At 47.1% G+C, this 24,769-nt stretch overlaps 1 protein-coding gene across 2 annotated transcripts in view; it reads left to right on the plus strand.

The window, feature by feature from the left end:
- The window catches only part of ZC3H14 (zinc finger CCCH-type containing 14), a 206,103-nt gene that overhangs the window by 47,294 nt on the left and 134,040 nt on the right, over positions 1 to 24,769 (plus strand). For both annotated transcript variants that reach the window (XM_029597753.1, XM_029597754.1), the window contains exons 5-7: positions 12,085 to 12,265; positions 17,741 to 18,173; positions 18,812 to 18,978. In XM_029597753.1, the coding sequence (XP_029453613.1) occupies positions 12,085 to 12,265; positions 17,741 to 18,173; positions 18,812 to 18,978 (781 nt within the window). The remainder of the gene's footprint in view (positions 1 to 12,084; positions 12,266 to 17,740; positions 18,174 to 18,811; positions 18,979 to 24,769) is intronic.

Genomic DNA, 24,769 nt, shown 5'->3' on the forward strand with positions numbered 1-24,769 from the left:
GTCATATTAACCAGTGCACCCTCTGCAAGTGCTCAGTATATCTCTGACTCTAGCAGATAGGAGTAGGGGAACCTGGGGCTTCCCAGGTTCGGAGGAAAGTTCCTCCCGCATATTATTTATTTGGTTTGTGCTTCTAAGGTTGGATCAAGTTGTTTGACAAAAAAAAACAAAAAAACGAGTAGAAAAGGGGAAAGAAAGTTTAGTTTCTTTGGCGGTTTGCCTTTTGACTTGCAGATAGTTCTCTTTCTCAGGCACCTCTCTCCCCTCTATCTTTCCCTCTCGGGGTAAGTGGATTCTTGAATTGTATTTCTTGTAGTTCTTTAATTTCCCCACAGGTTCTGGTGGATAGCAGGGAGGTGAAAGCTGGTGGTGCCAGCCTCTCCCCCCTCGCCGTGCTCTGCCCCACGGCCCCGAGACGCGCATTCCCCGGGGCCGCAGTAGCAGGGAGGTTTCATTCCTCTGCTGCCGATATTTGGGGGCAGTGGGATGAGCGGAGGCGTTTTCCCGCTCCCCACGGCGTTGTTCTTACCGGCCGGCTCGGACCGCGATCCGCCCCCCCCCCCCCCCCCCCGCTCGCCGCTGAGTATGCCATGGCCGTCCCGGTGCTCGGCGTGCGGCGAGCCGGGGTCGAGATTGTCGCGGGCAGGTCTCTGTACTAAGTGCCTCCCTGGTGGGGAGGGCACATCCAGATGGCCGGATAGGTTTTCTTCGCGCGCCTCAGGCTACAGGGAACGGCGGCCATCTTGGATGCAGAGGAGAGCGTGCAGCAGCCATCGGGAGGGGAAGAGGAGGATTTCGCCGAGATGCCCCACCGATCCTGACTCCTGTGCCTCCGCTAGGCCCCCCAGGTTTCTCGCCGGAGTTCATTGTGCATATGCACAATGCCTATTTACAGCGACGGGAGCTTCCCATGGCCCCCATCTCAGGACCACTGCCAGCCAAGGTACCCCGGCTACCAGATCCTCCTCAGGGGGCCCAGGGCGCAACAGGGGGTGGGGGGCTCAAGGGACCCTCATGGGGCTCCCAGGTTGCATTTCACCCCTCCTCCATTAGGAGGAACAGGCTCTGGCTCGGACCTGGGGGGGATCCTCCATCTCCACGTTCAGATAATCCTCTTCTGCCGGCTCAGCTCGAGGAAGCTGGACGCTCTAATTCCTCATATCCTGCAGGAGCTGGACCTCGAGCCTCCCCCTGACCTTCCAGGACCCTCTGCTCCGGTCATCGCCTCTTCTTCTCAAAAGGGGGACACTGTCCTTGCAGGCCTATGCCCTTTGTCCCGGGCCTTTCCCACCCATTCCACCTTCCTCCAGTTACTGGCCAGGGAATGGGATACCCCCGAGGCCTTGCTTAAGGTCGGAAGGGTCATGGAAAAGCTTTATCCCCTTCCCGAAGATTTCTTGGAGCTTCTCAAGGTCCCAAAGGTGGACTTGGTGGTGTCCGCAGTTACCAAAAGGACAACAATTCCAGTTACGGGTGGCACGGCCCTGCGGGACCTTCAAGACAGAAAGCTGGAAGTCTACCTCAAGAGGGTCTTTGAGGTCTCGGCTTTGGGAGTCCGCGCGACTATTTGCAGTTCCTTAGCACAACGGGCGGGACTCCCGTTGGGTTCAAAGCTTCTCACCTCGCAAGAACTGCCACCGGAGGAAGCGGACCGCCTGGAGGCTGTCATAGCTTATGGAGCTGACGCTCTTTATGACCTGCTCCGTTTCCTGGCGAGGTCCATGGTTTTGGTGGTTTCGGCGAGGCGCCTTTTATGGCTTTGCAACTGGTCGGCAGATTCTTCCTCCAAATCTAGCCTGGGATCTCTCCCCTTCAAGGGCAAGTTTCTCTTCGGTGACGATCTAGACCAGATCATTAAGTCCTTGGGGGAAAATGCGGTCCATCGTCTACCCGAGGACCGTCAGCGGACCTTCAGAGCCTACAATTCCTCTAGAACTCGGTTCCGGACACAACGCCGCTTCCGAGGTTCCAGACAGGTGGTGCCCCGGACACCTTCTTCCAGATCCCAGTCCTGGCCCTGTTCCTTTCATGGCCGCAGACCACCTCGAGAGGGGACGAATCAGGGGGCCTCGTCCAAGTCCCATCAATGATGCCAGTCTCACCCACTCCTCGACTCCCAGGATCGGAGGGCGAATTTCTCTTTTTTAAGAGGAGTGGGTCCACATCACTTTGGACCAGTAGGTCCTAGATATCCTAAGGAACGGCTACGCATTGGAGTTTGCTCGTGCCCCAAGAGACAGGTTCATCTTCTCGCCTTGCGGACTGAGTCACAAGCGGCTGGTTGTGCAACGAACCCTGGACAGGCTCCTGGACTTCGGGGCCATCTCTCCCATCCCCTCCGGAGAGGTGGGATCGGGTCATTATTTAATCTACTTCATGGTACCCAAAAAGGACGGTTCTTTCCGCCCAATCCTGGATCTCAAGGAAGTCAACAAGTCTCTTCGAGTTCTTCATTTCCGAATGGAGACTCTGCGCTCAGTGATCACGGCGGTACATCAAGGAGAGTTCCTGGCCTCCCTTGACCTGTCAGAGGCCTATCTCTACATTCCCATCCTCAAGGCCCACCAGAGGTTCCTTCGTTTCAAGATACTGGACCAGCACTTCCAGTTCCAGGCTCTTCCCTTCGGCTTGGTGACTGCCCCACGGCCCTTCATGAAGATCATGGTGGTAGTGGCGGCGGCCCTCAGACGGGAGGCATCCTAGTTCATCCCTACCTGGACGACTGGCTCATCCGGGCGAAGTCTTTCTCCCAGGGACAGGCAATGGTTATCCGGGTTGTTCAACTTCTCCAATCTCTTGGCTGGGTGGTGAACTTCGCCAAGAGCTCTCTCAGTCCTTCGCAACACTTGGATTTCTTGGGAGCACGCTTCGACACAGTTCATGGCAAGGTCTTCCTACGTCCGGACAAGGCGCAATCCCTTTGAGACCAGATTCGACGCTTCACCGCTCTCCCTGCGCCCACATCCTGGGATTATCTACAGATCTTGGGATCCATGGCTTCCACTATCGATCTCGTACCGTGGGCTTTTGCGCACCTACGTCCATTACAAGGAGCATTGCTCTCTCGCTGGAAACCGATTTTACAGGATTATCAGATTGTCCTCTCTCTCCCTCAGCTCGCCAAAACCAGCTTGCTTTGGTGGTTGGATCCTCAACACCTTGCACAGGGCATTCCTCTCGAGATCCCGAATTGGGTGGTAGTCACCACCGAAGCCAGCCTGTTCGGCTGGGGGGCAGTGTGTCAACGGAGCTCAGTGCAGGGGCGGTGGACGAAGGCGCAAGCGGCCTGGCCGATCAATCGCCTGGAAACGAGAGCAGTACATCTGGCGCTCATACACTTCCTGCCGCTGGTGCGGAATCGAGCGGTAAGGATTTTGTCTGACAACGTGACTACAGTAGCGTACATCAACCGCCAGGGCGGTACGAGGAGCGGCACGTGTCACTCGAAACAGCCCATCTGATGTCACCCGCCTGGCAGCCTCACACATCGCAGGCGTAGACAACATTCAGGTGGACTACCTCAGTCGACAGAGGCTGGATCCCGGAGAGTGGTCTCTCTCCAACGAGGCAATGCAACTTCTCATACATCGCTGGGGGACACGAAGTATAGATAACATGGCAACGTCTCACAATGCCAAGGCCTCACGGTTCCTCAACCGCAGACGGGAGCGGGGCACAGAAGGAGTGGATGCTCCCGTGCCCAGATCATCTTCTTCTATATGTTTTTCCTCCATGGCCTCTAGTGGGCAAAGTAATTCGGAGAATAGAGCTCCATCCAGGACCAGTCATTCTGGTGGCCCTGGAATGGCCTCGTCACCCCTGGTTCACGGACTTACTCCACCTAGCAGTAGATGGCCCGCTACGCCTGGGCTATCTGTCTCATCTTCTCCATCAAGGACCGGTATTTTTCGATCAGGCAGAATGCTTCTGTCTTGCGGCCTGGCTTTTGAGAGGTGCCGCCTCCAGCCAAAGGGTACCCAGAGGTAGTAGTCTTGACCCTCCTCAAGGCTAGGAAGACTTCAACTTCGGTCACCTACGTGCGGGTCTGGAAGGTCTTTGAGTCCTGGTGTACAGAGCATGCCATGTCTACCACACAGCCCTCGGTTTCTCAGATCCTTTCGTTCCTTCAGGACGGTCTGGATAAAGGGCTCGCTTACAACTCCCTGCGGGTACAGGTTGCCGCTCTGGGTTCTCTCGTTCAGTCTGCAGATCATCCCTCGCTTTTGTCTCACCCGGATATCGTCCGCTTTCTCAAGGGGGTGAAGCATCTGCGGCCTCCGGTGCAGGATCCATGTCCCTCTTGGAGTCTCAATCTGGTACTTAAGATCCTGTCAGGTCCTCCCTTCGAGCCCCTGCGTAACGCCACCATCAAGGATCTCACTCTAAAGACAGTCTTCCTGGTGGCCATCTGTTCTGCACGTCGCATCTCGGAGCTCCAAGCGCTCTCATGCAGGGAACCTTACCTCCGCTTCACGGACGCTGGGGTCTCCTTGCGCACAGTCCCTTCTTTCCTCCCCAAGGTCGTCTCGACTTTCCACGTGAACCAAACAGTAGAACGTCCGTCTTTTGCAGTCGACAAGCCAAGAGCTCTCCGCCACCTGGATGTCAAGCGCAGTCTTATTCGCTATCTGGAAGTCACTAACGATTTCAGGATCTCGGACCATTTGTTTGTCCTTTGGTCAGGTCCTAGGAAAGGGTCCCAGGCCTCGAAGAGCAGGTCGGACTCCTCCTCTGGGTGTTAAGGCCCATTCATTACGTTCCCAGGCAGCATCCTGGGTGGAATCTCAGTCCGTCTCCTCTCAAGAGATTTGCCGAGCGGCGACGTGGAAGTCGGTGTATACTTTTGCGCGACACTATCGTCTGTACCTTCCGTCGTCAACTTCTGGACACTTTGGCGACAGGGTCATTCGAGCAGGGCTTTCAGAGGCCCACCCGATTTAAGGAAGCTTTGGTACATCCCACCGTCTGGACTGATCCTGGTACGTACAGGGAAAAGAAAATTATTCCTTACCTGCTAATTTTCGTTCCTGTAGTACCATGGATCAGTCCAGACGCCTGCCCGGTGATTGTTGGGATTCTGGGGTTCTTTCCTGCTCGATCTGCTCTACTAATTCTGTTTCTTGATGTTTGCCTCAGGTTCTTGAGGCTGTTTGACAGTTCTTTTTGCAAGTTTAAATTTGTGGCACCAGATGTCCTAGTTTCTTATAATCATTTTCTGGTTGGTACACTTGATCCATCCTTCGTAGGTTGTTCCTTTGGCTTTGATATTCTCTATACTGAGCACTTGCAGAGGGTGCACTGGTTAATATGACAGCACCCTCCGAAGCCTTGTCTGACTCCATCTGCTGGATGGGGGACATAACCCACCGTCTGGGCTGATCCATGGTACTACAGGAACGAAAATTAGCAGGTAAGGAATAATTTTCTTCTCTCCAACTCCCCTCCCCCCAAACCATTTTACAGACACAGGAAGGGGCCGGTATTGTACGTCAGCTCTGGTCCTGATTTTCAGGTACAAAACTGATTGGGCTGCCACCCACCCACAAGAAAGAATAATGGCGACTGCCCCCCCCCCCCCCCAGCCCTCTGACACATTCATGAGCTACACATAAGTTGTCTTGTCTTTTGAGACCTGGAGTTCCCCCTAGCACCAGCAAGGCAGTGAAGCGTTCCTTAACCTTCTGCCTCTCAGAGTAAAGTACACATCGGCTTCTTCCACTCCAGTAGTTTTTTGAATAAATAGAAACAGCCTTTGGGGGATCTGCAGTTGAATCTCTGATTTTTATAAAGGTGTAGTTAGAGCTCTTCCTCCTACCTTTTGCTTCCATCAGTTAAATAACAAGATGCAGGATTGCCATAAACATATACTGAGCAGAAACGAGGACAGAGGTGATGGCGCTGAACCCCCCAAGGAAAAGAAAAATCACCCTAAAATACAAGTGAAAACAGTTCAGAGACAAGAAATACAGGATTAGAACAGAAAGCTGAGTGAGGGAAGACATTTTCATAAGCAGATTTCTAGAAGTCCCTGTGCCATTACTGCTTTCAATAAAGCTTTCAATAAAGCAGTAATGCCGCAGAGTGACAGAAACGACGAGAACATTTGCCTGCTGCAATAAATAGATCAGCCAAATTAGATATCCTCCCCTAACACACTGAATTCTCATATTCCGGTGAATTTTCAAAGGATTTATGCATGTAAATGTAACATACAAGCATACCAATTTTCAAAAGCCATTTACCTGTGTTAAATGCACTTATCATGGGTAAACCCTATTAATAATTCAATGACATATATTGCAGCAATTTTCAAAAGCCCATTTACAAGGGTAAACTGCATTTACACATGTAAAACCCATTTTTAAGCATGTAAATGCTTTTGAAAAACAGGCCCATAGAGCGTAAAAATAGTAGGTCATCATAACTTAGATGCCAGTTTTGCACAAACTTTTTCTATGCATTTAAAGCATCTTCCTGTTCATACTCCAGATCGGTCCAGTTTCCTGGGTTTTGCTTCCCTACAAGCAGATGGCGATAGAAAAAAATGTTTCACGGACACTGCTATATAAACTAGTATGTCACCTGCAGTCCCTCAGTTTTTCTCTGTCTCCAGCAGATGGTAGAGGTGCAAATTCCTGTAGTCGATATCTGGAAATAAAGATTTACTCCCAGGAGTGTCAGATCGCTTGGTGGGATTATCCCCCTGGTAGAGCAGAGTAGATCAGGGGGTTGGTGGCCCTTGCTGTGAGGTGTTTCTGATAGCCAGTACTACTGGCTTCTAATTCCTAATTCCTAGATCGCTGCAGATCCGCCATGTTCCTGTTGATGTAGGGCGTGTGCGCGCTCCGAAGTATGTACCGGCAAGGGCGCGAACCTCAGGGGCATCCCCCTGTATTTACGTCATCCGCTTTCAACATAAAAGGTCTTTACTTTTGCTAACAGATCGAGTTAGCAAGGACTCCGATTGGACTAGCTTCGGCTGTCCAAGACTACTTGCACCCAAAGGATTGCTTGTGGGATTTCCATCGGACCTGCTTCACTCTTGCAACATTGCCTCTGTAGACCTACCAGGGGTACCTGCTCCTCGGGGGCCTCATTCTCTTTCTCTATTTCAGATTACAGAAAGGAACCGGAACTCACTCCTCGAGGGCCCATGTTCCTAAACTCTCTGAAGACTCGCCATTGCCTGGAAGAGATCGCAAGAGATGGACATTGTGAGTTCTTATTTCAGATTACAGAAAGGAACCGGTACTCGCTCCTCAAGGGCCTTTGTTCCTGAACACTCTGAAGATTCTCCTTGTCCAGAAGCTATCACAGATACAGACATTTGAGAGTTCTTATTTCAGATTACAGAAAGGAACCGGTACTTGCTCCTTGAGGGCCTATGTCCCTAAACCCTCTGAAGACTCTCTATTGCCTGGAAGTGATCGCAAGAGACGGACATTGTGAGTTATTATTTCAGACTACCGATAGGAACCGGTACTCACTCCTCGAGGGTCTATGTTCCTGAATACTCTGAAGATTCTCCTTGTCCAGAAGCTATTGCATGTCCAGTTACTATTTCAGATTGCAGATAGGAACCGGCACTCGCTCCTCGAGGGCCTATGTTCCTGAACACTCTGAATATTCTCTATGACTAGAAGCTATTCCAGATACAGATTATTGTGAGTTACCACCGCTCTCTCAGAGCTTTCCCTGGAACCAGGTACTCGCTCCTCGAGGGCCTAACCCTTTCCAGCTACTGAGCCATCTCAAGACCTTATGTGAGTTATCACCTAGTATTGGCTATGTATATCTGCATACCCTGTCTATTCACTATCGACAGTCTCTTTGCAGCTCAGAACCTTGGAATCGCAGTTCCAGTATCTGAGGGACTTCAGCCCTGCCGGGCATACCAGCTCACTACTGCCACCTCTGGTGGTTATACTACCTATCTAATAAAAAGAACTATCTGTTTTTGTCTCCATACTCCAGCCAGCTGGTGGTCCCTCTCAGGACTCCCTCCTGGGGGCGCTGTCATCTGCCATCGGCCCAAGGATTCACCTATCTACTTTCTGTCCAGCTGAGCACCATCTCTATTACTCCGCTGGTACAGATTGCCAACTCTGCAGTCTACATCATAACATATTGCCATTCCTTAGCAGACCCATAGGAGGCAGTACACTACAGATTGCTACTCCTCCCCTTTGGGGAGGGGATTCTATCAGACTGCTATTCTCATCTGCTAGCTCCTCCCAGCCGCATAGCAAATCCCAACAGATTGCTAACCTGCTAGCAGAACCCACAACACATTGCTAATTCCTCTCTTCCTCAGGAGCCAAAGACCAGCAGTTGCACACAGTACCCACTTTTCTTCCGAAGATTGTTTTTGTGTTCCTGTTAGTCAAATGGTGGAGCTTGCAGTCTTTCCAAATTTAGATACATACGCACTTTACGCGAAGGAACTTCGGGTGTCAGATGAATGGCAAGCATTGTTGATGTATCTCAAGGTTACTTATAGTTTCTGGATGTCTGATCACCTCTTTGTGCTTTGGATTGGTACAAAGAAGGGGTGTAAGGCATCCAAAACTACAATTGCTTGTTGTCTGAAGGAAGCAATTGGCATGGCTTACATTTATAAGGCTCGTCATCTACCAGAAGAGTTGAGGGCTCACTTGACTTGCTGTCAAATGACATCTTAGGCTGAATCTCAACTGGAAACTACAGCAACTTGGAAATCGTTGCACGCTTTCACCAGATATTATTGGTTGGATGTCTGGGCTCTGGAGTCTATGGGCTTTAGTGAGAGTGTTCTACGAGCAGGACTATCATGGTCCCACCCTGTTTATGGGAGCTTGGTTACATCCCTGGATTCTGGACTGATCTGGGGTAAAAAAAGGAAAGGAAAATTGGTTCTTACCTGTTAATTTTCATTCCTGGAATGCCTCAGATGAGTCCAGAGCCCCACCCATTTGGGAGAGAGTGCTCGTACTGACAGTTTATATATAATGCAGAGTTTGTTGAGTGATTCAATGGTGTTCTCCTTTGTTGTTGGAAAGGATATCCAATTTTGGGACTTCGCCTTCCTCCTGCTCATTGAGGGGGTTTTGGATTCTTAGTTGTTAGTGCTTACTCATTATCATCTTGGCTTGGGTAGAGGTCAATACTGAGAGACTGCAGGTGGCACACTAGGTTATATTTATTTATTTATTTCGGATTTTTATATACCGACATTCTCAATACAAGTATCGAATCAGGTCGGTTTACATAGAACAAAACTGTCGCAATAAAGGCGTTACATTAAACAGCGTTTCTTAACATAAGAGTAACGTATCGCATAACATAAATATACATAATACAAATTAAATATTACATAGATGATGATAATAACTCGTCAACAGGACGTGGATAAATGTAAGGAATGTTTCAAGCGTGCATAAATATCTTGAATAACTAAAGAGGTAGTCTAAGTTGTGATATGTGGGTACATTGACCGTGGTGTTGTGCAAAAATCCGAGTGATTCATGAGTTAAATAAGACTGATGCATCTGAGAAGGAGTCTTAAACAGGTGTGTTGTCCAGATCTGGCGTGTTTGTTTCTTGAGGGGAGTATGGGTGATAGAGAATCTTGTGTTGGACTATTTTTCTCTTTGACCGGTGTCTGAGTGTTCTTGTGATTCTGTATAGGCTTGCCTGAAAAGCCATGTTTTTAGGTTTTTCTTAAAAGTTAGATAAGAGGGAGGTTTATACATCACAAAATGATTGAACACTTGATGTTGATAAATGTTTTATTATAATGAGTACATGGCAGCAATACACAACGAGCACATTGGGGAATTCCCATACTGCTATTGTACACGATGTGGTGTAATACATGTGAGGGTTGCTGACTGAATGTATCATGGCTGATAAGTTGTATTGCTCTTGTTTCTGAAAAGTATAAATAAAGAATTACAAAAAAAAAAGTTAGATGATAAGTCTCTTGGCGTAGATCCGGCGGTAATGAGTTCAAGAGGGTGGGCCCGCCTGTGGAGAGTGCTCATTTTGTTAGTGTAGTTTTGATCGGGGGAGCATGTAAGGAACCTTTGTAGTTGTACCTGATGGGTCTTTGTGATGTGTGAGGTAGTATATGTGTATATGGTAGTGTGTTAGTGAAACTTTTTCTCTCTCGCCATCTGCTGGCATGGAGGCAAAACCCAGGAGTCTGGACTGATCTGTGGTATTCCAGGAATAAAAATTAGCAGGTAAGAACCAGTTTTCCCTTTTTTTTTTGTTTTTTTGTAATCATCAGTGTTTGAGTATTTATGAATATTTTTGTAAAGTTTTTTTCAAAGTTATCATCTAAGTTATGATGGCCTACTATTTTTATGCTGCATCAGGCCCGATACTGTAAGAATCGCGGGAGAGCGGGCGTTGCCTGTTGAGCGCCAGCTCTCCCAATGTGTGCTCAGCCACCTCTCCTGGGTGCGCCTCCTTATTAGCGTAGAGGTGGCTGTCAGCAGGTTCCGACAACTGATGCTTAATTTTACTGGCATCGGTTTCCAAATACCCTGACAGCCATGGCTTAGGAAAACGGACGCCGGTAAAATTGAGCAGATTAAAAATTTTTTTTTTTTTAAATTTTTGGTTCCTCCAACTTAATATCACTAGACTAACTAATAGCCTTATCAACGTGTATTTGCATATAATGAGCGCTATTAGTTTTTTGGGTGGGGGGTTGGCCACGCGTTTTCGATGCTCTAAACCCCTTACAGTATAAAGAGTAATAGACGCGTGTCGAAAATGTGAGGCCAATTATGTGCTAAACAGTGTGCTCAGCTGAGCGCATCGTACTGTATCGGCCTGTATGTGAGCATTTTGGGTGTTAGAGGAGGATATCTAGTTTGGAAATCGTTGTACGCTTTCACCAGATATTATTGGTTGGATGTCTGGGCTCTGGATTCTATGGGCTTTGGTGAGAGTGTTCTACGAGCAGGACTATCATGATCCCACCCTGTTTGGAATTGGCATATTGGTTGCCTGCTTTTCAGTTAGCGATAATGGTAAATAGATCAGCGCCATTCAAAGAGAGAGGTCTGGATACAGTGTTGCCAGCTTTGCCATTGTGAAGATTTCATTCTGGTCCTTATTGTCCTGCTGGAGCAGAACAAGGAGAAGCTCAGGATTGTTAGTCTTAATGTCCAGGGCCTATGGAGCCCCCCACACCTCCCCATGATCAGCATCCACACCTGCTGTCCACAGACTCACACCGACAGCCATCAGCTATCCCCAGAAAATGTCAAGTGGCAGAACTACATAATTTTGAGTGAAAAACTTGGGACTTCTTTTCCTTTATTTATAACTGACACACAATTAATAGCGGAGGGATGCGTTCCTGAAACTTAACATTCTTGGATGAAAAACATATGGAATACTTGGGGTCTGGTGCCTGAACTGCGGTTGTAAGACAGTGCTTTGAAATGATCACCTGCAGTGTTTTTTTAACGTTTAACAGTGAGGCCGATATTTATTGGCACTTTTTCGGCTAAGTGGCACCATTTCAGTATTCAGCTGCACTTAGTGACTGTGACTTAGCTGCATAACTTTTTATCCAGCTAAAAAGTTATTTGGATAAGTGATGGGTGGGACAGGGGTATTCTGGGGCGCAGCTACTTACGCAGTTAACTTGGCCAGATAAGGGCAGATATTCAGCTTTTTCCAAATAAAGTCCTGCTGTTCAGTTGATTTAAAGTTAACTGAATAAATTTATCTGTATAATTCAGGGATAGGCACCGTCAGTCCTGGAGTGCCACAACCAGGTCTGTTTTTCAGGATATCCACAATGAAATATGTATGAGATATATTTGCATGCCTCCATTGTATGCAGATATATTGTATGCATATTCATTGTGGATGTCCCGAAAACCAGACTCAAGGACTGGAAATGCCTACCCCCTCGGCTAACTATTAGAGAGCTGACCATGTTCGGCGGCTGAATATGGATTTATGGACTCCACTCTTTTCACAAAGCATATATCTTGATGCATGCGACCTCTTTAGGCAGAGTTCTATTTGCCTGCCTTTGCCAAAGAAGTTATTCCAGTTTGATCTCTTTGCTTTTTGCAGAACCCAACAGCCTGAAGGCCTCGGAAGAGATCCTCTTTGAGAGCAGCAAGAGTCTGTCTGGCAGGAGTGATGATGGCTTGTTGGATGAGGCACCACCCTTTATCATCTCCAGCACTCGGTTAGAAAAGAACGAATCATGGGTGTCCACCAGCTCCCAGGGTCAGAGAGCTTCCGGCATCAGGTGAGGGGGAGCGTCCCTATGACAGGTTTCCAGCTCCCAGGATCAGAGAGGCTCAGGCGAGGTGGGAGCTTCCATTTAGCACATTATCCTGCCACCCAGCAGCAGGGGATTAATGCTGTCCATGAGCATTCAAAAGACTTCAGCTATAGGAGCAAAACCTGTGCTTGGAGGATATTCTGAGGTCAACATGGACAATTTTTTTTTTTGTTTTCTCCACAAAACAGTTTTCAGTTTCATTTATTTCTAATCAAGGATATTGAAATCACGAAAACAGTGCAAAAGAAATCTAATTATCAGCTTAGAAAAGGCTCAGCTGGCATTGCAGCTGCCTGCGTGTTTTCTGTGGCCTGAGATCTGGCCCTAGTAAGCTGTACTGAATCATCTGTTGGAAGAAGTTAGGAGTTTTGAATTGCAATGCTCCACTCCATGCACTGAAGACTGTTCACCTTACGTCTTGAATTTTTTTTTATTGTTTCCTTGAAATTCTAAGAATAGCAACAAACAATATTAGGGCAAGAAAGGTTAACAAGGCATGTCTGGGGGAAAGCAGCAAAGAAAATTACAAACCTCTGAATACATTCACAGGTTTCCAGATCTCTAGATGTTTAAACAACCTTTTTAGATTTTTCAGCAGTTTTATATGTGTATATCCTGCATACAGTAGTCCACCAACAGTTAAAATCAATTTTTCCAATTGACCACAACTAGGTGCAATAGAAATAAGAATATTCAAAAGTTTTGGTTTGCAAAGGAATATGATCACTAAATACAGCAGATTTGAGAATAGCCACCTTATTAGTACGAAAACCTGCAATCTCTAATATATTACACATTCTTCTCGTACCTTCATCCAAAAAGGAAAAGCCTTACAGTAAAATAATCATGGAATAAGGTGCCAGCCTTGGATTGGCAGAGCCAACAAACTTTGGTAGTAACCAATTTAGCCCTGAATAATTTATAGGCAATAAAATATGAAGATTGTGAAATGCTGGCCGAGACAGAATCTCATCACTTTAGATCAAAATTACTCTCAAGGAATCTCATTACCTGCACAGGACAACTTATCCTCAAGTCCAAAGCATTCATAGTTTGGAAACTGCCCTTAACACGACTTGGGGGTAACCTACATGGAGCAGCAGTTACTACCATAAGAAACTTACTGGGCAGACTGGATGAACAAATTGGTCTTTTTCTGCTATGGTTACTATGTTAAATGTAGAAGCCATGTTCCCAGAACCTGATATACCGTATTTTTCGCTCCATAAGATGTCCTTTTTTTTTCCTCCCAAAAGTGGGGGGAAAATGTCTGTGTGTCTTATGGAGCGAATATAAAAAAAAAACAAAAAACTAACTACAACCCCCCACCCTCATGACCCCCCCCCCCCAAGACTTGCCAAAAGTCCCTGGTGGTCCAGCGGGGGTATGGGAGCAATCTCCTGCACTTGGGCTGTTGGCTGCCAGTAATCAAAATGGTGCTGATAGCCCTTTGCCCTTACTATGTCACAGGGGCTACCGCTGCCATTGTTCAGCCCCTGTCACATGGTAAGAGCAATGGATGGCTGGGGTGTATACCATTTGGTCCAGGTGATTTACTACTCTTCAGTTTGTCAATCAGGCCTACCACATCTTCCAGGTTCACCATGATTTGGTTCAGTTGATGTGAATCATTACCCATGAAAACCATGTTACTTGTGCTACTAATAGCAGTGGCTATTATCTAAGTCAACTTGATTAATAGCAGGTAATGGACTTCTCCTCCAAGAACTTATCCAAACCTTTTTTTAAACCCAGCTACACTAACTGCATTAACCACATCCTGTGGCAACAAATTCCAGAGTTTAATTGTGCGTTGAGTAAAAAAGAACTTTCTCCGATTAGTTTTAAATGTGCTACATGCCAATTTCATGGAGTGCCCCCTAGTCCTATTATCCAAAAGAGTAAATAACTGATTCACATTTACCCGTTCTAGACCTCTCATGATTTTAAACACCTCTTTCATATCCTTCCTCAGCCGTCTCTTCTCCAGGCTAAACAGTCCTAACCTCTTTAGTCTTTCCTCATAGGGGAGCTGTTCCATTCCCCTTATCATTTTGGTCGCCCTTCTCTGTACCTTCTCCATTGCAACTATATCTTTTTTGAGATATGGTGACCAGAATTGTCACAGTATTCAAGGTGCGGTCTCACCATGGAGTGATACAGAGGCATTATGACATTTTCCGTTTTATTCACAATTCCCTTTCTAATAATTCCTAACATTCTGTTTGCTTTTTTGACTGCCGCAGCACACTGAGCCGGCGATTTCAATGTGTTATCCATTATGACACCTAGATCTCTTTCTTGGGTGGTAGCACCTAATATGGAACCTAACATTGTGTAATTATAGCATGGGTTATTTTTCCCTATATGCATCACCTTGCACTTATCTACATTACATTTCATCTGCCATTTCGATGCCCAATTTTCCAGTCTCACAAGGTCATCCTGCAATTTATTACAATCCACTTGTGATTTAACTACTCTAAATAATTTTGTATTATCTGCAAATCTGATTACCTCACTTGTATTCCTTTCCAGATCATTTATAAATTTATTGAAAAGCACAGGTCCCAGTACAGATCCCTGAGCACTCCACTGCCCACCCTCTTCCACTCTGTTTCCTGTCTTTTAGCCAGTTTGTAATCCACGAAAGGACATCGCCACCTATCCCATGACTTTTTACTTTTCCTAGAAGCCTCTCATGAGGCACTTTGTCAAACGCCTTCTGAAAATCCAAGTATACTACATCTACCGATTCACCTTTAACTACATGTTTATTAACTCCTTCAAAAAAGTGAAGCAGATTTGTGAGGCAAGACTTGCCCTGGGTAAAGCCATGCTGACTTTGTTCCATTAAACCATGTCTTTCTATATGTTCTGTGATTTTGATGTTTATAACACTTTCCACTATTTTTCCTGGCACTGAAGTCAGGCTAACCGGTTTGTAGTTTCCCGGATTGCCCCTGGAGCCCTTTTTAAATATTGGGGTTACATTAGCCACCCTCCAATCTTCAGGTACAATGGATGATTTTAATGATAGGTTACAAATTTTTACTAATAGGTCTGAAATTTCATTTTTGAGTTCCTTCAGAACTCTGGGGTGTATTCCATCCGGTCCAGGTGATTTACTACTCTTCAGTTTGTCAATCAGACCTAACACATCTTCTAGGTTTAACGTGATTTGGTTCAGTCCATCTGAATCATTACCCACAAAAACCTTCTCCAGTACGGGTACCTCCCCAACATCATCTTCAGTAAACACCGAAGCAAAGAAATTGTTTAATCTTTCCGTGATGGCCTTATCTTCTCTAAGTGTGACCCTTTAACCCCTCGATCATCTAACGGTCCAACTGACTCCCTCACAGGCTTTCTGCTTTGGATATATTTTTAAAAGTTTTTACTGTGAATTTTTGCCTCTTCGGCCAACTTCCTTTCAAATTCTCTCTTAGCCTGTCTTATCAGTGTCTTACATTTAACTTGTCAACGCTTATGCATTATCCTATTTTCTTCTGTTGGATCCTTCCAATTTTTGAATGAAGATCTTTTGGCTAAAATAGCCTCTTTCTCCTCACTTTTTAACCATGCTGGTAATCGTTTTGCCTTCCTTCCATCTTTCTTAACGTGTGGAATACATCTGGACTGTGCTTCTAGGATGGTATTTTTTAACAATGTCCACGCCTCTTGCACACTTTTTACCTTTTTAGCTGCTCCTTTCAGTTTTTTTTCTAATTCAGGGCTTCCGAAACCTGTCCTGGGGGACCCACAGCCAGTTGGGTTTTCATGATATCCACAATGAATATGCATGAGATAAATTTGCATATACCGAGTCTCCATGATATGCAAATTTATCTCATGCATATTCATTGTGGATATCCTGAAAACCCGACTGGCTGTGGGGTCCCCAGGACAGGTTTGTGAAGCCTTGTTCTATCTATTTTTCTCATTTCATCGAAGTTTCCCTTTTGGAAGTTTAGCACTAGAATCATAGATTTGTTTACTGTCCCCCTTCTAGTCATTAATTCAAATTTGATCATATTATGATCACTATTGCCAAGCGGCCTCACCACCGTTACCTCTCTCACTGAATCCTGCGCTCCACTGATAATTAGATCTAAAATTGCTCCCTCTCTCCTTGGCTCATGAGCCAGTTGCTCCATAAAACTGTCATTTATTCCATCCAGGAACCTTATCTCTCTAGCATGCCCTGATGTTTCTCTTACCTGGTCAATTTTGGGGTAATTGAAATCTCCCATTATTACTGCACTATCAATTTGGTTAGTTTCCCTAATTTCTCTTAGCATTTCACTGTCCTCACCATTTTGGCCAGGTGGACGGTAGTATACTCCTATCACAATACTCTTCCCCAACACACAAGGGATTTCTACCCATAAAGATTTGATTGTATATTTAGTCTCATGCAGGATCTTTATCCTGTTGGACTCTATTCGCTATTGTATTACCTTTCAGAGCAGTTACACCAAAAAAAACAACCTCTTTTTATCTTGGCTCTGTTACTTTCTCATTTAATCTTTTTTTTCCTATATCCCTTTCCCTTTTTCTCCTAATACATTTCATGTTATTGGCCTTGATTTCACAGGAAAGTAGCCTTATTAAATCAACATGTCTGTCTGTCCTCCCCAACCCTAATAATGTTTGAATCATTCATCTAATATCATTTAGATTTCTGCCACAGTAGAGTACCCCATGACCCTTGGTCTTGATGCCCCCAACACATAGAATCCTTCCTCCTTTTTATTTTGTATAGGGAACCAGGCCAGTTCAGTTTCAGTCTCAAGGAGGTCAGAGCACATTGTGATCTCATCAGGTATTGTTTTTGCACTCTTTAGAATGGAAATTGTTCTTCTTTAATTATGATTTCACCCCCTTTTATAAAGGGATCTCCTTTCCTGAGTTTGCTGTTTGGCTGCTTTGTGTGTTTTGGTGCTGCAGTAAAGATCAGCACAGCAGTTCCCGGATTTACCCAGAGTAGTAATAATAGGAACAGGTAGATAAGAGCTTTCATTAACTTTTAACCCTGATCTGTCCTCCAAATGCAATCAAGATTGTCAAAAAGCAGGGCTCTTTAACTGCCAATTTACATTTTGACATCCTATATGTGTAATGTAAATCTTGAACAATTTCTCTTCCTCTAAAGAATTATCCTGAATCACAGGTGTGTGATGCACACAATTTTCCATTTATGATTGTAATAGTCCTATAGGCTGGTACTGATTATGCACCGTGGACAGCCCCACATTACTGTATTGACCTTTTGAGTTCCTTGATGATGTGACATGATGACATTATGACTACCCCTAGCTCTACATAACCTTGATAGAGCCGATGTTCATATAAAAGACTGATTTTTGTTGTATCTTACAAATAGCATGGTGTATGTAACCTTTGAGATTTGAGGTGTTTGAACTCCTTTCGTTCCAGACAGTCTTCTGGAGACGGCTCTGCTGCTCGCCTAATGTCCGCTGTGAAGCCTCTGCGAGAATTATCATCTTCTGAAGCAATCATAGACATCAAACCTGAGCCTGATGACCTCATTGATGATGACCTAAATTTTGTGCAAGAGAATCCATTGTCCCGAAAAAAGCCCCTTGTAAGCACAGCCTATGGCGCCTTGCGGCCTACTGTTGAAATATACAGACCTCCAGGAAGCAGTCAGCACTTGGCCCGGGGCACAGCCAACGGCTCACACTTGCACAGATTGCCGCAGAACAATATTCAGCCTGGGAAGCCATCGGATGTACAGAGTGCGCGGGCTTATGAAATAATCCAACTAGAGAGTCCACAAGGATTTGGTGCCGTAGAAGAGAGCTACAGGTCCAGCTTGAAACCCAGCTGTGAGAAAACAAACCGGGAGGTCAGTGCATGAAGGGCTAGTGTGTAGACAAGCCTTATCCACTGTCGAGATTCTAAGTTTCTAAAGTAGGAAGAGAAGTCAGCAAATAAATTACAGGCAACTTTTACCCTATAAAACTGCTCTTGGGTTGTTTTATTTTAGTAGAATATTGTCCTTGATAGACAAGGCAGGGTTTGAATTTAGTGGTCCTGTTTCATTGGAATATTAATGGGAGTCTATTCTGTCCACTAGGAAGCCAACAAGTAGCCAACAGGTTGAAATGCCAGGCAATAATATATGTGCCCGATTATTGATTAGGATGCTTGCTGTGCCGCCTGTAGCACAGATTCCCTCCTTTAGAACGATTCATGCTGTGTGTGAATTGTCATTTGTGACATCAGCCAATGTGGACCAATCATCTATGGAAGGTATTTTGTGACATTTCTAAATACAGGGCTTCCATGAGTTCTGGGACCAACTGAAAGTTGTTTAAAAGACAAGAATGGGAAAAGTAACACTTCCATTGTGCCCGGGGTGGGTCTTGCTATTTGCTGTGTGTAGTTCAGAACTGCTGCCTAGTACGTTTTGTGTGCAGATTTTAAAAAGTGGAGGGCAGCTTGCATGTTCTCACAGGTTTGTTGATATGCTGATGTTTGCAGGAAGAAAGCTACAGGAAGAGAAAATTACCTGTAGTGAGTTCGGTGGTCAAAGTCTCGAAGTACAGCAATGATGGGGAAGAAGAGGAGGAAGAGGATGATGATGACTATGATTTGCGGACAGCAGGCATTTCCAGCAGTGTGTCTGTTCCAGCCAAGCCTGAAAGGAGGTACCGTACTCCACGAAGAATGTTTGCTCTGTGGCAGTAGCATATTGCAGGAGAGCTTAGACGAGGACTTGCGGCTGCTAGGGTTCAGGTATGTGGCGCTGAGGGATTTTGCTTCGGGTAGCTGCAGAACTGTAACAAACCAAAGGCAAAACCAAAAGGCATTGTCTGTAGAAGAAAGGTAGGACTGCTAATGCCAGGACACTTTTAGGAGAAATTCCAGCACCAGCACTGGACCCCAGGATCTCTGTGCTCATGGGAGTCATCTGGTCTGCTTAGTACAAAAGATGTCTGCTGCACTTATTTACTTGCACTGGCCCTAGCAGGATTATAGTGAAAGATGGTAACCAACTGGATTGTAATGCCATGGAAGTCATGCTGTCACAATATTGCTTTTATTGTCCCTTGAATATACTGGACATAAGTGATTTACTCTCAGGGCTGCACAGCTTACAGCAGCTACCTGCACCATGGAAACCAGGTGCAAACCTAAGTGGTGCCCAGCAGGCAGAGAGGACCTCCAGAAGGCTATCTCGGGCAGGAGAAGCAGAAGAGAGAAACATACGTATGGAGCTTGGCGTTTTAAACATGGGAAAGAAGAAAAACTGCTGAAATCTGGCTTCTGGGCTGCAAAGTGTTTCAGGTCAGCTAGAGGATAGTGGTTGAGGGGCGGGGAAGTATAATTGAGTCCAGACAAGTTTATTTTCTGTCGTTAAACTCCGAATGTAATGATGGTGTTTTGCGGAGCTCTCTATTCCAAAAGGACTTCCCCAAATCTGTTTGTCAGCAACAAACTAGGAAGCAGTTGCTATATCCCTCCATTCTTGTTCCTTGCTATTTCTTCCTCCTCCTTCCTAGTGTTACTTCTCTAGTGCTCCTAGACGTATGTGGTGCTGTTTAGATAATTCTCTGTTCCTATTCATACCCCAGATCAGTCCATATGTATAGGTTTTGCTTCCCAAGCAGAAGATGGAGACAAAGACGAAAAGCTTTACTGACACTGCTGTTTAACCTAGTCCCTCAGTATTTCTCTCTCCAGCAAATGATAAAGGTGTAAAACCTGCAGTCTGGAGATTTAAAAAAAAAAAAAAAAAAAAGATGTTTGCTCCCAGAGGTGTTAGGTACCATGGAGGACTATTTCCCCCCCCCCCCCCCCCCCCCCAGTAGTGCAGGACGAGGAGAGGGATTGGTGACCCTGCCTTTGTCTTGGCCCATGAACAGTGAGGAGACTGATAGTGGTCTGGTTCCCTTGTTTTCCCCCGAGAGATTGCACTCACTCTCCCCCTTCCAACAGCTGATGACAGATCAGGGAAATATTCCTGCTTTGTTTCTTCTTATTTAAAAAAAAAAGAAGGGTGGTAGCTAAGGAGGAGAATGGAGCGGCTAAGGCTATGGGGGAGAGGTTTGAAACATCGGCTGCTGGGAAGGCTGGGGTCTGGTTCTTACCATTGAAAGCCGTTTTGGGGGAATCCTACTCAGCCTGAGTAGCGTGGATGAACAGATCATACTTGGCTAGAGCTGCCGGTAGAGGCTTAAGGCTGCAAGAAGGCCGGGGTCCAGTTCTTAATACTGCGAGTCATTTCGGGGGAATCACACTCAGCCCAGGTAGCGTGGACGCACAGGACAGGATTCCTGTTCATACCCTGGATCAGTCCAGACAAGTGGTTTTATGTAACCCTACCACCAGATGGAGGCAGAGAATAAAAACTTTGAGGCACTGCTACATACTCGAGAGTGCCACCTGCAGTCCCCCGGTATTTCTCTGTCTCCAGCAGATGGTAGAGGTGCAAACCTGCAGTCAGGAGTTTGATTTAAAAAAAAAAAGGAAGACAGAAGATTCTTGGAAGGCTTCCCAAGGTGTTAGATTCCTTCATGGGCCATCCCTTGGGTGTGGAGCAGGGCGAATGGGGGAGTTGGTGACCCCTGAGCTAGCTCAGCCCTTATTAGTCAGGGGAGGTGAAAGCCGGGGGTCCTGGTTCCCTCACCCCCTCACCCTCTCTGAGCCCTCACCTCCAGATTCTGCTCCTTCTGCATCTGGAAGCAGAGAAGTAACCCTTTTCTTTGTGCTTTCCTTGTTTGCTGGTTATTTCCTTTATTCGGTGTCTGTGCCTTTAAAAAAAAAAAAAAAAGACGCTGTGAAGGGAGCTGCTCTGGTGCTGATCTGCCGAGCTTTCGGGAGGCAGGGTTTGGTGAGTGAGGGCAAAAACTTTCCGATTGCCAGGCCGGAGGCTCGCTTAGCATCAGGGACACGCTGCTGGCAGGGTTTGTTCAGTGGTAGGGGCTATTTTTAGGCCCAACCGCGATTCAGGCCGATGCCTGTTTAGTGTGGGAAAAGTTGCTGTGGCTGCGGTATGGCAGGAGTTTGACTCAGTACAACCGCGTTGTGAGCAGAGGGTGCCTTGGGAGGAGCTGGGATCTTCGCGGGTCCATGGGGGGGGGGGGGGGTGTTGGTCGGACCATGCAGTCAGCTGGGCCGGAGGGGGGTTGGAGGCACTGGTAGCCATTTTGAGAGCATATGGCAGGAGCTAAGAGGCTGCTTCAGAGCCTTGGGACTCCCCTCCCCCGCTTTTGCCCATCAATTTAAGCCCTGCTGGTGGCAGGGAAGGGAACGGGGGGACCAGGGGGATGATGGGTAGTATTGGTCCCTTTCAGATTCGGAGCAGTTTTCAGTGGATCTTGTCCTGCTTCTTCACAAGGACTATTTGGCTGAGAAGGAGACAGGATCCAGGTGGCCACTTCCCAGGAACCCCTTGTGACTAAAAAGCCTTGGGGGAAGGGGGGGGGGGAAAGCAGGTTAGTCTCTGGAGGGATCCTGCATCTCCTTGGGCTGAGGATGGGATCACATTAGGCGAGTTGGATGGGCCCGATCAGTGGCAAGATACTGGGGTGGAACCGGACTAAGGACCCAGTCAGCAATTTAGTGGATCCTTTTGGATGAAGTCCCAACTGCTGAGGGTGACTGCCCTCAGGTAGTTTGGTTGTTCCACAGGGAGGAGTTAAGTCTGCTGTTTCCCTACGTTTTGGAAGATTTGGGGATTAGGGGGTGAACCTGGTCCTGAGGGACTGCAGGGGCCTCTTAAGGCGGTTTTTCTTTTACTCAAGAAGGTGAAAAAGTTAGTGGATCGGGAGTGGAAGTCTCCCAAAGCGAGCCTAAAGGTAGCTAGAGCTCTATGGCTAAGCTATATCCCTTGCCGGAACAAACCTGGGAGGACTCGGATAATGAAGTGGTGACCCGGTCCTGGGGGGGATTAAGGAGATCCCCTAAGGCCTTTCTGTTCCCATCGACAGTGAAGAAGCTGGTAGATCGGGAGGGGGAATCTCCCGAGGTGGGCCTGGAGGTAGTGGGAGCTATGGTGAAGCTGTAGCCCTCCCCAGAGCAGATCTTTGAGTCCTGGAGAGTTCCCAAGGTGATGCAGCCATGTCGAAGCACACTCCTAGGTATTCCCGTGACTGGGTGGGGGGTGGTTTTGCACTAGCAGGAGCCCTGGGCCGGCAGTGAAAAAGAAAAAAGCAGAGTTTAGGCAGACAGCAGTCCTTTCGAGCCCAACGCAGTTCTCCGAGGGATGGTAGGCCCCAAGGGGGAGGCGGAAGTAAGATTGGTCTTTGAAGGCAGGCAGGTCCTCTCCTCTCCAGAGGCTAGTGGAGGAAGGCTTGTCCCTCTTTTATGAGGAGTGTACAAAGATTACATCAGACCAGTGGATCCTGGAGGTGGTGAGAGATGGTTATGCTTTGGAATTTTCTCATCCACTCAGGGACACCTTTGTAATCTCCCACTGCGTCTGCCGGATCAAGCGACAGGCAGTTCCGGGACATTGCAATGGCTACAGTTCATGTGCGCCATTGTTCCAGTGCCCTCTCTGAAGAGGGGGTAGGGTTGATACTCTGCGTACTTCGCGGTATCCAAAAAGTAGGGGACTTTTTGGCCCATTCTCAGTCTGCAGAAGCTCAATGCTACTTTCAGATAGAGACGTTGCACATGGCGATAGCGGCAGTGTGCAAAGGGGAGTTTCTGGCATTGGACTGATTGGAAGCTTATCTCCATATCCCTGTTCGGGCTGGACACCAGCAGTTCCTGAGGTTCAGGGTCCTGGGGGTTCATTTCCAATTTCATGCCCTTCCCTTTGGATTGGTGGCTGTGCCATGCACGTTCACAAAGGTGATGGTGATAGTGTGGTGGCACTTAGGAAGGAAGTTATCCTGGTGCGCCCATACATGGACAATTGGTTAGGATGGGCGAATTTGGAAATGGAGTGGTGTTGCTCAGTCCAGTGATTCCGGCAGCTCCTGGATTCATTTGGCTGGGTGAAGAATCTGGCAGAAGCCTTTTAAAGTTGACCCAGTAGTTGGAATATTTGAGGGCACGCTTCGATACCTGGCTTGGGAAGATGTTTCTGACTACGGAGTGGGTAGTCAAGTTGCGGAGTCCTAGAGGTTCCAGGATCTGGGATTAATTGCAGGTCCTGGGTTCCGTGATTTCTACACTGGAGTTAGTTCCATGGGCCTTTGCTGACATGCGCCTGCTGCAGAGGATGCTGTTATTCCATTGGAATCTGCTTTCGGGGGAATTTCAGCTTCATTTGCCGTTGCCGGAAGATGCCAGTTCCAGTTTCTCGTGGTGGCACTCTTGGCACAGTCTCGAGAAAGGGATGGATCGGGAAGTGCCTGACTAGGTGGTGGTGACCACTGATGCCAGCCTCTCTGGTGGGGGGGTGATGTGTCAAGAAAAATCGGCCCGGGGCTGTGGGCTTCAAAGGAGGCGACCTGGTCCATCAATCAGCTGGAAACCAGGGACGTACACAGAGCCTTACTGGAGTTTCTCCCCCTTATTCAAGACAAGGCTGTGCGAGTGTTCTCGGACAGTGCTAAGTCAGTGGCATATGTCAACTGCCAGGGTAGAATGAAGAGGCGTCTAGTATCGGAGGCGCAAGAGCTTTTTGTTGAGGCGGAGAAACATCTGGCAAGAGTAGCAGCTTTCCATGTAGCCAGAGTACATAATGTGCAGGCGGACTTCCTAATCTGTATCCGGGGGAGTGGGAGTTGTCGATGGAGGCCTTCTCCTTGATTCAGGCCAGGCTGGGCAGACCAGCAGTGGGCCTCAAGGTGACTTCAGGAAATGTTAAGATGGATCGGTTTTTCAGTTGCAGAAATGAGATCGAATCAGAGAGCATCGACGCTCTCATTCATCCATGGCCGAAACACCTGTTACTGTGCGGGTTTTCACCTCAGCCTATCGTAGGTAGAGTGCTGCGGCACATAGTTTCATCCGGACAGGGTGATTCGGGTGGCTCCTGAGTGGTTGCGCCGGCGTGGTTTGCGGACCTTCTATGTCTGGCGGTGGACGGTTCCGTTTGATTGGCCCATCTGTCAGGGCTGTTGAGGCAGGGACTCGTATTTTGTAACCGAGAGAATCACTTCTGTCTAGCGGCTTGTCTTTTGATAGGTGATGGCTTTGATTAAAACGTTATTCGGACCCTGTGATTGCGACTATGCTTCAGGCAAGGCGGCCTTCCATGATTTTGGCTTATGTCCGAGTGTGGAGAGTCTTTAATCCTGGTGTTTACAGAACAAGGTGCAGCCTTTGAAAGTGGATGTTCCACGGATTCTAGTGTTTTTTGGCAAAGCAGTTTGACTTATGGTTTGGCCTATAATTCCCTTCAGATTCAGGTGGCAGCCTTATGTTCCCTTCAAGGTAGGATTTAGGGAAGACTGTTGGCATCTCCCCTGGATGTGGTTCATTTCCTCAAAGGGGCAAAACCTTTGCGTCCTCCCATTTAAAAGTTTTGCCCAGTATGGA

Source organism: Rhinatrema bivittatum, chromosome 4 (assembly GCF_901001135.1).
Source record: "Rhinatrema bivittatum chromosome 4, aRhiBiv1.1, whole genome shotgun sequence".
Taxonomy (NCBI): domain Eukaryota; kingdom Metazoa; phylum Chordata; class Amphibia; order Gymnophiona; family Rhinatrematidae; genus Rhinatrema; species Rhinatrema bivittatum.